The 13,050-nt window shown below is 39.8% G+C and overlaps 1 protein-coding gene across 1 annotated transcript in view; it reads left to right on the forward strand.

The window, feature by feature from the left end:
* The window catches only part of ITGB6 (integrin subunit beta 6), a 73,096-nt gene that overhangs the window by 10,813 nt on the left and 49,233 nt on the right, over window positions 1-13,050 (forward strand). Inside the window, exons 6-8 of the mRNA XM_081096321.1 lie at window positions 4,311-4,476; window positions 6,049-6,210; window positions 9,494-9,589. Coding sequence (XP_080952447.1) covers window positions 4,311-4,476; window positions 6,049-6,210; window positions 9,494-9,589 — 424 coding nt within the window. The remainder of the gene's footprint in view (window positions 1-4,310; window positions 4,477-6,048; window positions 6,211-9,493; window positions 9,590-13,050) is intronic.

The following is a 13,050-nucleotide window of genomic DNA, read 5'->3' on the forward strand; positions in this document are numbered from 1 at the left end:
CATAAAGATTAGCCTTGTTTTTACATTTTTAAAAATCTCAACATCTGATTTAATAAAAGACAATTGGATTCTTATACCTGCTTCTACGTTTGATCTGTTGAGATACTTTGTTTTGCTTAAATTCCATGAGGAAAGCCAGACATCACATATATAGTTAGAAAAGCGAGACACATTTAACAGCTTTTTCTCATGACTGTGGGTATTCTTCTTCGATACTACATTCAAACTAAACAAGAGATAAAAGTTAGTTTCAATATGGAATCTGAAACAATGTCAATGAACTTTTCATATTCTGTCATGTTAAAAGCCATTGGTCTGTCTTGCACTTTGAATGGCTTTTACTAATGTGTGTGATTTTGTAATAAAATGCTTTGATCCTTTGAAAACCATTGCTTCACTGAGTTAGGCAGATCTCCCAAATTTCATGATACAATGTCAAAAGCATCCCATTTGTTAATATCATCATCAATATCATCAGATATTTCTTAATACATTGGGTAGCTATTAATTTCATAGGTGGCAGGTGAAAGTTTTCCAAAATTCTAATTTTCAAACTACCTTAAATTTTATCTGTTGCAACAAATACCAATGGTTGTTTTCCTTGAAGTGACACCTCACTTTTCTCATTTTTAAGAACATGTCTGCCAAATATCTAAGTTGGATTAATAGTGTGTCAAGCATCTTTCAGGTGAAGATGGTATTCTATATCTCTAAAAAAGGGGGACCAGTTTAGCTCAAACAATCACAAAAGTGCTTTTCTACTATCAACATTTACTTTGGTGAGCAGCATAAAATCCTGTATGCGTATTTCTGTCTTGGTCACACAGAAAAAGAAATTTTTAAACATGTTTTCAAGGGTGTAGACTTAATAAAATTAGTAACTTTTACTGCCCCATCAAGGACAATCGAGTAAAAACTTGCATTTTAAAAGTTATTCTAGTAAATGCTTGCTGGTGAAAATGTAAGAACAACTACACAGCTTGGAGCCTGTATCCGTGCTGAGGCACTAGAAGTTCTGCTCACCGTTGCTTTTATATCATCACCGCAAATGTCAACACAATGAAAAAGGCACATAACATTTTTTGTTATTGTGAAAGAGTTTGACCTTAACACTCTGAAAGATCTTAGGGATGTCAGAGGGTCTGTGCACCACACTTGTAAAACTTGTTTTAATCTAATCTGTAATGCTTTTTGGAGTTTGCAAAGGATCACACATTATTTAATTACTGAAAAGTTTCTGAAATAAATTATCAGTAATAGAGATGGTCAAATAAACTATGATACATCTCATAACCATTAAAATTTATGTTTTCATTTTCTTGTTTACACTTTTACATAAAACCCAAATTTTCTTCAATGAACATACATTATTATTTTAATCAGGAGAAAATATATGATTCTAGAGATATCATTAGCCAAATGTAGACTCTGTGTGAAGTGATTTATGTAAGAAATGACACTAATGGTTAGGAAGCACTTATTCGGAAAAGCTCACTGTGCTGTGTATTTCTCGCATTTTATTTCATTCAAGCCTCACCATTATTCTATTGGGACCATAGATACTATCTGTGGGCAACTCTTCAGAATTTCAATGACAGCTCATGCAAAATATTAAAAATAAGAGTTTAAGATTGCCTCTGAGAGCTAAAGTTAAATATAATGAATCAGAAAGAAAATATGAAAAGTTCTCTGGAAGTGAGAGACTGGCTTCTGGGCCCACCAGGCCAGGTATCCTGTCATAACTAAAAGAATTGGTAGGTTAGGGGAGGGCGAAGAAACAGGGATCACAAATGCAAGTATGGGCCACATTCAATCCAAGGGCCTTAGCCAAGGCACTTATAATTTCTAGTGTCATTGGCTTTCCTAGGTTCCCAAACTTTTATTAGCCAACCACAGATGGGGGTGACCAGGAGCATCCATTCTGGAGATGGTTGTATTGAGACGTCTCAAACTGTACCAGTCAGTGCTGAGGTCCTCCAATTCCCCTTGTTCTGAACCCTGAGGACACATCAGATTATGACCTGCTTTCTGTGAAAGTCTACTGATAGTAAGAAAATGACTACCCTTGCAGACAGCAGCATTCTGGTCCCAGTAGAACTCCATTACTCTGTATGAATAAATCCATAGTCATTCTGATTTGTACATACAATAGATTCTCATTATTCACAAGAGTCTTGCTGTGTAGTCTCCTGGAACACTGAATTAGCAAATGTTAAACCATTGCTCCTAGAAGAGACACAAGGTTAGGTTCCTGTGAGCCTCAGGTCATGTTTTCACCAACTGATCAATATGTAATTTTGTTTTCTGTGTGTAACACCCTATCTATACTAATAAAAAGGTAATATTCTAATTAGAGTAGATGTCTTTTGGATGTCCTTCTGGACAAAGCTGAAGCAGCTGCTTGAGGCTCAGGCAAGCCACAGTGGTTGTGAGGGCCAAGGATCAGGCAGCAGCAGTGACTGGCAGTGGCAGCAGCAGAGGTGTGATGGGGGTGTCACCTTCCTCTGATCAGCCCAGTCACTTCTCGCAGAGGGAGGCCAGAGGCAGCAGCAGCGGGGGGGTGGGGGGGTGATGGGGGCGTTGCCTTCCCCTGATCAGCCAGCTTGTCGCCTCCCACAGAGGGAGGCCAGACTGTGGCTTAGGACATCCCCTGAGGGGTCCCAGACTGTGAGAGGGGGAAGGCCAGGCTGAGGGACCCCCCTCCAGTGCACAAATTTTTGTGTACCAGGCCTCTAGTTTAATATATATTACTAATTCATTAACATTGAACATGTTATTGCAGCCCAACAACTGCTATAACTCATGCTAGAGCAAAGCATATCTAATACACTTACGTTCTCCATAAGGTACGTCACACCCTTGTGCACTTAGGAACACTAGACAGCCCTTCAGCACCACACTTGAGGGCCCATCTAAACAGCAAAATCACCAATGAAAAGCACAAGAATGCAAAAAACATGGCACCAAATAGACCATGGAAAGGACACCTGTTTATAGCATGGAAAGCTAAAGCAAGAAGACAAAGCCTTGTTTGACCTCAGTTGGGAACATGTGTATCAGGTGATTCAATTATTTGGCCACTCTGTGCATTCACATGAATGACTAAGAAAGTACTGAGAGTATTGATTTGGGAGTTACAAAGAAATTTTAGCAAGTAGGTGAGTTTGCAGATATGGAATTATGAATGATGAGGATTGGCTGTATACCTCAGATAGATGAACTTGGTGAACAGGAGCCTGACCCTGCAAGATGTACTGGCTCTATCTGTGTTGATAAGATAGGCTTCTGAACCTGCAAAGCTGCTCTTATAAGAGTCAACCAGCTCTCCCCAGACAGCACACCACAACCTCACTGGGAGCTATGCCTTTTGTCTCTACTACACCAGTTTTCCCAAGCTTTAGAATAACACAGATTTCTGAGCCCACCCCTAACATATCTAACTCAGTAGGTCAGGAGTAGTACTACAGATTTTGCACTTATGACAAGTGATAATCATGCTACTGGTCCAGGGGCCTCACTTTAAGAACGTTTGCTCTGTACTATTATCTCCATCCTATAAATGAAAACCTAAAACTCAGATTGCTGAGTAACTTGCCCCAAGTCTTATGCACAATTACTAACTGGCTTTCTGAATAAGATGTGGCTGAATTTATGATTAGCTTTTTCTGTTCTACTGTAATATTTTGGGGAAGATATCCTAACATGACATTTTCCCCATTTGTAAACTGTATTAAGTGGTGGTTTTATTTCTAGGTTGGTCCACAACAGTCTGTTCAGTCATAGTAGAGTTGGGATCTAGAACCAAGAGCCATGTTCTGGTTTTTGGGCCATTGGCAGCAGGGCTGGGAGTGCAGGAGGGAGTAGAGGAGGAAGAAGAAAGGTTTCACTCTCAGCCCTGCTACAGGGTGATTCATACCTGTCATTGAGTATGAGTCACCCTGTAGTAAGGCTGAGAGTTGAGAGGCAATAGGAGGTAATGATTATACACACACACACACACACACACACACACACACACACGCACGCACACATACGAGTGGAGAGTTTGATCACCTGATTACCTGTTATCTGAGCTTGAGCCGGTGTAAGATACAGTGATCTCTAAGTGTTAGCTAATATGGTTAATTTGGAAGGGGTGGGTGGGAAATGATAACAACAACCTTAGCAGTGAGACTCATAGCCAAGTTATAGACTCAGGCTCTTAAGAAAAATTCATTATAATGTAAGCAAATGTTGCCAGACTATTAGATCTATTAATTATGTGTTATATCACATTTCATCAAGAATCTTTTCCCATTTTGCTTTTGTAGTAGTATTCCATACTTCTGCTTACCTACATTTGGATTCAAGCACATTTTGCCATTGACAAATGATGCTGAAAAATTCAATGAAATTGTGAAGAAACAGAAAATTTCTGCTAATATTGACACACCTGAGGGTGGATTTGATGCAATTATGCAAGCTGCTGTGTGTAAGGTATGAAGAGGGAAAGTGTGTTTTACTCTGATAATACAAATTTCATCTCTTATTGACACATCTGCTTTGAACTGCTTGGCTGACTTAATCTTTATTTTAATTACCATATTTCTACATTTGATATTTTTATTAAAACAGAATCCCTGTAAAATCTTTAATTCAATCATGTTACAATGGGCAGTTTTATGCCTAATATTTGGGTATCCTAATAAAATTGTAGATATCTTGGGGAAATTTTACTACAAGTCACATGTGATTAATTTTCAAAGATTTAAATTAGATTAATTAGTTTTTTAGTTAATCATGGTAAAAAATAAAAGGCAGAAGTCATTTAAAAAGTAAAGATGACTACCCTAGCTGGCTTGGCTCAGTGGATAGAGCATCTGCCTGCGGGACTGAAGTGTCTCGGGTTTGATTCCAGTCAAGGACACATGCCTGGGTTGCGGGCTGGGAGGCGTGCAGGAGGCAGCCGATCAATGATTCTCTCTCATCATTGATGTTTCTATCGCTCCCTCTCCTTCCCTCTCTAAAATCAATAAAAATATATATGTTTTTTTTTAAAAAAGAAAAGATGACCTAAATCAGTATAAATCTCTATATATGAATAGGTATATATTGTTTTGAACTAACAAAATAAGCACCCAAAGCCACATGGTCTCTACAACAGTGCAGGAACATCACTTGTCCTTGACAGTCAGCAACATATACACAAGAATCATTCCCCTGTCTTCAGGTGACAGCTTTTCATGGAAAATATCAGGAAATGGACAGGCTGAAGCTCCTAGAAGATGGGAGGACCAGGGAATTAGGGAAGGAAAGAGAAGGAGAAGAGAAGAAGGAGGAAGAGGGGAAGGGGAAGGAGAAGGAGAAGGGGAAGGGGAAGGAAGAGGAGGAGGAGGAGGAGGAGGAGGAGGAGGAGGAGGAGGAGGAGGAGGAGGAGGAGGAGGGATGGTGCAGCCAGGATGAGCTTTTGCCCCACTAGTTCCAGGACTACTGTTAACTGAAGGGGAGAGTTCTGCTAAGAAACAGTCAATAGACCATTTTAATTGGCAGTACCTTGAGGCTATGCTTTGATAAGCAATTCTTATCCTTCCATTACGTTTATAATTTTTGGATGATACAGTAGAAAGAGAAATTTGTGCTTAAATGTTGGGTGACAGTTGAATAAAACAGGCTTACTCAGGTTCCATTTTGTGCTGTTTTCTGCCTAGTTTGGCTTCATCTTGGATTTGGGATAATCTGTGACCTCCCTCCCCTTATTTTTCTGGTACATTGAAAATGGACAGTAAAAATAACCATGTAAAAGTTGGGATCAACTGAATATTGATTATAGTGGAACTATTTTTTTCTGAAGCATAGATCATCTGAAGATGCTAACCAGAAAGAAACAAACATCACAAAAAATTTGTGTTTTTAATACATTAATATTATCAACTCATAATAGATGAAAACAGCTAAAATAGACCAGCAATACAATTGTTATATTCTGAATGTGTCCAATCATAATTGATTCACTCTCGATAAATGCCTGCCTCTATCCAATGCAATCCAAATGTTTCTCTCTCACTGCAGGAAAAAATCGGCTGGCGGAATGACTCCCTCCATCTTCTGGTCTTTGTGAGCGATGCCGATTCTCATTTTGGAATGGACAGCAAATTGGCAGGCATCGTCATTCCTAACGATGGGCTCTGTCACCTGGACAGCAAGAATGAATACTCCATGTCAACTGTCTTGGTGTGTAATCTGCACTCTACACTGTTTTCAGGGCTATTAGAAGGCAAATGAAGCAATAATGGCTGGAGGACATAGAATAACCCACACTTGATGCACACAGTACATTTCCTGATTTGAGATGAATAGATTTCCCTGTCTCAATCCTCGCCACCCTCAAGGGTCCCCACAGGAGTACAGGTGGGTGGTGGGGTTATGTGAGAAGTTTGGATTTGCTATAGCCCAGATGACTCCAGAACCTCCCAATTTTTCAGAGCCAGAGGTCAGCAACACAGTCAGTTCATTCTGTTCCCAACCACAGCCCCAGAAGGGAGGCTCAGACCAAAACAGTCATCCCCCAGGAGTTACTGTGAATGATGGGCCCAGTGCATGCTCCCTAAATAAGGCCATGCTTTCCCAGACCAGGCTCTATGGGAAAAATTAGTCAAGCACTGCTTGCTCGGTGCGTATTCACATTTGGCGTATTTTTTTGTCATTTAAAAAATGCTGGTGATATGCAAGGAAAAAAATACTTGACTTTTGTAAAACAAAGTAAAATTTTCAGAGTTCCTTTGATGTACATTATCTCATTCAATTCTCACCAGAATCCTATGTATGTAACTGCTTTCCTTGAACAGACCATAAAGCTGCCATGTGTGTGCGGATGCTATTCCCTCTGTCTGGAATGCTCTTCCATCCTAGGCTGCTGAGAAACTTAATTATTCTTAAAACCCAGATTGATCATGGCTGCTCCAGGGGGCTCTTTTTGACCTCTGCTGGGCCAGGTAGTGATCGCCCTCCCTCGCTCCCATACCTAGATATCTTCTTGCCCATCACTATGTGGAAATGTGTTTGCTCATGTCTGTCTCTGTTTATTTAATGTGTGCTCCTCAGGGCCAGGAGTGCCTGGAACGCAGTGGGTGCTGACTAAGAAATAGAATTGAATTATGAAGCAACAACCTGAGAAAGTTATATTATCCCCATTTACTAGTAATATCTGGGAAAATATGCTACAGAGAATTTAAGTCACTTCTTAAAGTGACAATGCTGTAGAACTGTATGGAGTAGAGAGAAAGAGAAAGAGAAAGAAAGAGAAAAGGAAAGAAAGAGAAAGAGAATAAGAAAGAGAAAGAGAATGAGAAAGAGAAAGAGAATAAGAAAGAGAAAGAGAATAAGAAAGAGAAAGAGAATGACAAAGAGAAAGAGAATGAGAGAGAGAGAGAGAAAAAGAAAGAATGAGAAAGAGAAAGAAAAAGAGGAAGAATTCTAATTTCATATTGAAAAACACTATTCTCCAAAAAAAGAATTTAGTGAGGTAATGCATATAAGTGCTTAATATGGTGCTGCCAGTTTTTAAAAATCTAATGGTTCACAAATATCTCTACCATTTCTTGCCTAAATTTCTAAACTTCAACATGAATATTTTCTCCTAACTTTTGCTCAATAATATTCCCCACACTTATATGTTCTTTAATCATATAAACTGCCTTTCCATATTACAAGGTCAATGAGGGTAGCCACATTTTGTCTTTTAGCCAACAAGGAGCAAGAAATTGTGAGAGTGAGTCCGCTCCTCCCCACACTCCATTTTTGCAATTCTTGAAATGTCCCTAATAGAATCTTGGAAAAAGTAGGACCATAGAAGCAAACATTACCTGTTGCTTAATATGACCTTCTCATCTAATAAATGTTCAATTAATTCTTGCTGAGTTTCTACAAATGCACAGAAGCCATGAACTATTTCTGTGTCTGCCTGTAACATAGCTCCTTGTGCCCTTTGAGCACTGGGCCAGGCTCCAGGAGCCATAAAGTAATAAGACATGGTCCCTGGCTGTAACCAGTTTGGCTCAATGGATAGAGGGTCAGCCTGCGGACTGAAGGGTCCCGGGTTCGATTCCAGTCAAGGGCATGTACCTTGGTTGTGGGCACATCTCCAGTAGGGAGTGTGCAGGAGGCAGCTGATCGATGTTTCTCTCTCATCGATGTTTCGAACTCTCTATCTCTCTCTTCCTCTCTGTAAAAACTCAATAAAATATATTTTTTTAAAAAATAAAACATTTTAAAAAAAAAAGACATGGTCCCTGGCTTTGAGGAACTTACAAGATAATTGTGTGGGAACTAAGCCAATTGATGTGGATCAAATAGAAAGTCATGTTCGCCCACCTAGGAGGGGCTACATAGTATGATTCTGACTACACATGCACAGAAGTTGAAAAGTTTGAGAACATGTGGAGATAAGGAGGGGTCATCATTGAAGAAATTCATGCTTCAGGGTTTGGGCAGTTGAACAGCCGAGGAAACTGAAAATGTCAGGCCCAGGAAGATTTATATTATCTGGATTTTATCAGTATCTACTAATAAAAATCCAAATGGTGTGGAAAGCATGTACTACACAGCCAGATTTGCCGTAGGGTCATTTACCTGAAGTGCTGTGAACACCCCACACCAGTATACAGTGTCTCTCCACTTTGGCTGACTTCAGAACCATCGACAAATTCTTAATTTAATTGTTTGCAGACTACTCTTTCACATGCATTTCCTCTTTCTCCATAATCCACATTTGGACTCATATACTGTAAGAGGCAACTGTGCTGTGTATTCTTCAGCCTTGGAAAATAGTGGCCATCTTCAGACCTGATAATAAACAGTTTCTTTATTTTTTAAAGTATCCTATCACTTGGGAATGATGTGCCGATGGAATAGAAGTGCAATGTATTTTCAACTGTCCTGTAAAAATATCGCAGGGTCCCCTAAAACTAATTAGTGGCATCAAAAAGGCAATAAGACCAAACCCAGGAACTGGTATAGGAACGTCTCAAATCTGACAGACGTGGGAATTGTAGTGTGCCATTCCTCAGCCTCAGCCCACTTCATGCAATTGCAGGACCAGTTTCAGAGCTACAAGAGCTGCCCAGTCCCATCCTTCATAGACCAACTACCTCTCTCCTCTCTAACAGACTGCTGGCAAGTGGCTCTTAGAAGAGGAAATGTGAAAATATGGCCCACTCCTCATTGTTAAATACATTTCAAATGATCTCCCTTAGAAGTAACAGACCATAAATACACCATACGTCATTGACAGGCACTGATTTAGGGATTCACTGGATTTATAAGATTTAGGAAATGATTATTAAACAAATTAACTAAACAATGCTAATTGTGTATTTGTTTACTTAGAGTGACAGATACAATAATGCCTACGAGCATTGAAATGTCAAACTCATTAAGATACCTGAAAGAAACGTTCTTTTCTTTATTTTGCATGTTTTTCTTAAGATGATACTTAAAATCTATATATTAATTTTAGGAATATCCAACAATTGGACAACTCATTGACAAACTGGTGCAAAATAACGTGTTACTGATCTTTGCTGTTACCCAAGAACAAGTACATTTGTATGAGGTAAGCAAACAACGCAGGAGATTCTTTCAGGGGCACTACTCAACACGAAACTTTAACATTAACCCTGTGAATTGAACACAGGGGATGCCATTAGAAAATCATTAACACGTGCCAACTAAAGCGGACACTTGGCAAAGTGGACTCAGTTACTGTTTGCAATTTAAATTATAAATACGGCAGTGCAGAGAGGAGTGGGGGACAGAGCTATGGTGAAACAAGGAAGAAAGAGTTGTGGAAAGGAAAAGGTAAGTGAAAGAGGGGACCAATAAGCATGGGACCACCTACCTAATGAAAAAGTAGTCTGTCTTTCCTTGAACTACTTCACCTGATAAGGAAGGAATCAACAGAAAGCAGAGAAAATTATGAGAATGGGAGGAGAATTGACTTTAAATTCTCTGAGATTTGCAAATTAGACACATAAAAATATATGGAAGTAGAGACACAATTCAAACTAGTGAGGAGTGAAAGTTGAAAGAAAAAGTTGTTAAATTGAGCCAAAACGTTATTTCCCCCATAAAGCAGCCGGTCTGCAGTTCAAGCTTTGGGATGGAAGCACCACCCACATATAGAAAGAGAATGGTTTCATTAGATAAAATAATGTTTGGAAACCAATGCATAAACTATAAAATGCTTGTGCAATATCAAAAGATTTCTGTGGTGTCTTTTCAGCCTAAGGAAAACAATGTGCCAACATGCTATGAAATGGGAGACTAGCAAATGATCTATTCCTAATGAGCAATGCCACAGGGAAGTAGTGAGTCTGCAGCCTGGGCCCTGGAAAATGCAGAGGAAATAGGTGTATATTAAATTGTTTCTGACTTCTATGCGGAAGCTTCAAACACGCCTAAACTCAGAGTTTGATCTCCCATTCCGTTTGAAAGGGCCTCTTAACAAGCTTGGTGACTTAACAGGGCTCAGGAAACTCTGAGATTATTTCACAGAGTCTTTGATTAAATGCCACGCACTGCTAAGGACCGCGCAGCCCATGAACTTGCATCAGGTTCCGTAGAAAGGGTCAGGAGGAGATTCTATCTTGCATTTTTAATGAGAGGAGGGTATTGTACTCCAGGTGAGATTGCCTTCTGCTGAAAACCAAGGAAGTCCCCTGCAATCAAGCTGCCTACTCGAGGCCTTTGTTCTCAGAGACCACGTGGGTTCACCTGATCTGGGCATTTTCTTAGGGCTCTTTAGTATGTGATACTTGTTGCCAATGGTTTTAAGTAGTAGAGCTGCAATACACAAATACAATAGTGAGTCTATTCTGCCTTTGATCCTTAAGGCTAGCATGAGAGGACCCTGGGGGTCTCAACACCTCCTTCACACCAGGGCTCCTGTTTAGTTGTGAGAGGAGGGTTGCAAAAAAAAAGAACTTTTCTTAAAAGGAGAGTCAGGGAAACAGGACTGATGATCATGAACATAAACACCCATAACTCATGTTGGTAATAGTCTTTAATACTCACAATTCATTTATACAGCTCCTCAAAACTGCTATTTAAAAGACAGAAGAAGGTGAAAAATAATTATATGGCAAAACAGAACCTGTCGGGTTTAAGCTAGTTGCATCCTCTGTTCTCCCGTTGCAAAGAAAATGATCATTTCCATGGAAAACACCAGATTAGAGCCTGTCTCTAATGTAACAGCAGGACATTTATTTGACTGCCTGCTAATGCTATTACGAGACGAATTTATGTTCTGTCAGGATCTGTGGTCTTTACCATCCAGGTTCCGCTAAATTCAAAGGGACATTTTCAGGGAGCCATGCAGGGGACCAGGTCAGCAGCCCACTCTGTGACTCCAATCCTTTCATGATTTTATTTTAATTTTATTGGACTCGCCATTGCATTTGCATCAGTGGCGCAGGCGGCAGCCTGGTCTGAAGATAATGACAGCATCATTGCACTTCCCTGAAGGCTTCCCACAGCATGAAAATGCTCATGTCTTGTTTTATTGATAATGAAAACTGAAAATAGACCAATAATGGCCTGTGCTGCTTTTCTATTTAAATCTCTTAGATTTACATGTGTACAGGAAACCCCGTGCAATCTCGATGTTTGGATAGCTGTAATAGAAGGAACATAACTACCAAAGAATAACTGAAAAATAAAACCAGCGCTAGGATTAATAAAGCCACTAAATGGTTGAATCTAATGGAAATTCCAGAGGACAGATTGCTTGCCCCAGTGCTGTGTTAAGCATAATTATGTGATACACCCCTGACAGGGGATGGGCCAGGTTCAATGACATCCTGTCTTGCAGCAAATAAGACTTATGTTGCCCATTCATAGGATGCAGGGAAAAACGACTATTTTTTTTGGTAATTTTGGTACGATGCTTTGGACTGCCCAGGTGTGTAGTGTTGCTGCACTTTGTGGTAACAGCGATGAACAAACAATGGAAAGGAGGGAGTAAGCAGTTTCACCTCAGTTCAATATGACTGCAATGTGCACCCCCAGACTCCAGCAAACAGATGATTTTGAACAAACTGATTATTATGAATAGTTTCCTCTTTGTCCAATTACAGGGTTCAAAAGATAATGATAGATAATAGACTGAGCAGTAGGTAGTATATTATATTCTAGTGCTAAATACCATTTTGATGCAGGGTTTAATTATCCAAGCTTAAAAAAAAAATGTCTTAACCTCCTCTGTTGTTTTCAAATGTTTACTATTAATTTACATTAGGATAGTATCAGGCTACTAAACCCCAACTATCTAATTTTATCAGTCTTTCCTTTCTAGTGAGACACTGAGTTAAAAAGCAATTAAATCGGTGTTCTGTACTACATTATATTATTAATCACCTGGTATTATTTGCAAGGTTTTAAAAGGCCTATATCTTTCAAAATGTCTACATCTGCCTGGAAAGTGTGAGTTTTGTGAAGTTAATAACAATAATTATTATATGACCTGGTATTTATGATGCAATGTTGAAACATAGCACCTGGGAAGTAAACAAGATATATTGGCAATAGACACAGCCAGTTTAGTCAGTAACACCTATGATCACTAATTGACATGCCCATCGTTATCAGGACAGAGTGATGTGTCTACAGCATGGGGACAGGGCACCCGAACAGGTTTTTATACCACCGCAGGACTTCTCTCTGGGGAAAAAGCCCTCGATTATTAGCTCTTTAAGGAGAAAGCCGAGTCTTGCTCATCTACCTGTTTAGGCCAATTCTCCAAAAATTGCAATGCAAGCACCTTATCTTTTCTCAAATGGAGTCAAAGTTTCTAAATAAGGACTTGGAGTTTTGGGTGACAATTACCTGTCACAGTTGAAGGAGCCCACGTACAAGAGCAGCGGGGGCCTGACCCTTGCTACTGCCATCCCTGCAGCCTGGGTTACCCCATCGCACTCCCCTTCCACTTTGACCCAGAGGCACCAGAGAGGAAAGAAGTACTTTGCCATCAGTCTTAGTACCAAACTGTTGGAAAAGCTCCAGAGCCTCCTTACGAGC

Source organism: Myotis nattereri, assembly GCF_964212035.1.
Source record: "Myotis nattereri genome assembly, chromosome: 7".
NCBI classification, from domain to species: domain Eukaryota; kingdom Metazoa; phylum Chordata; class Mammalia; order Chiroptera; family Vespertilionidae; genus Myotis; species Myotis nattereri.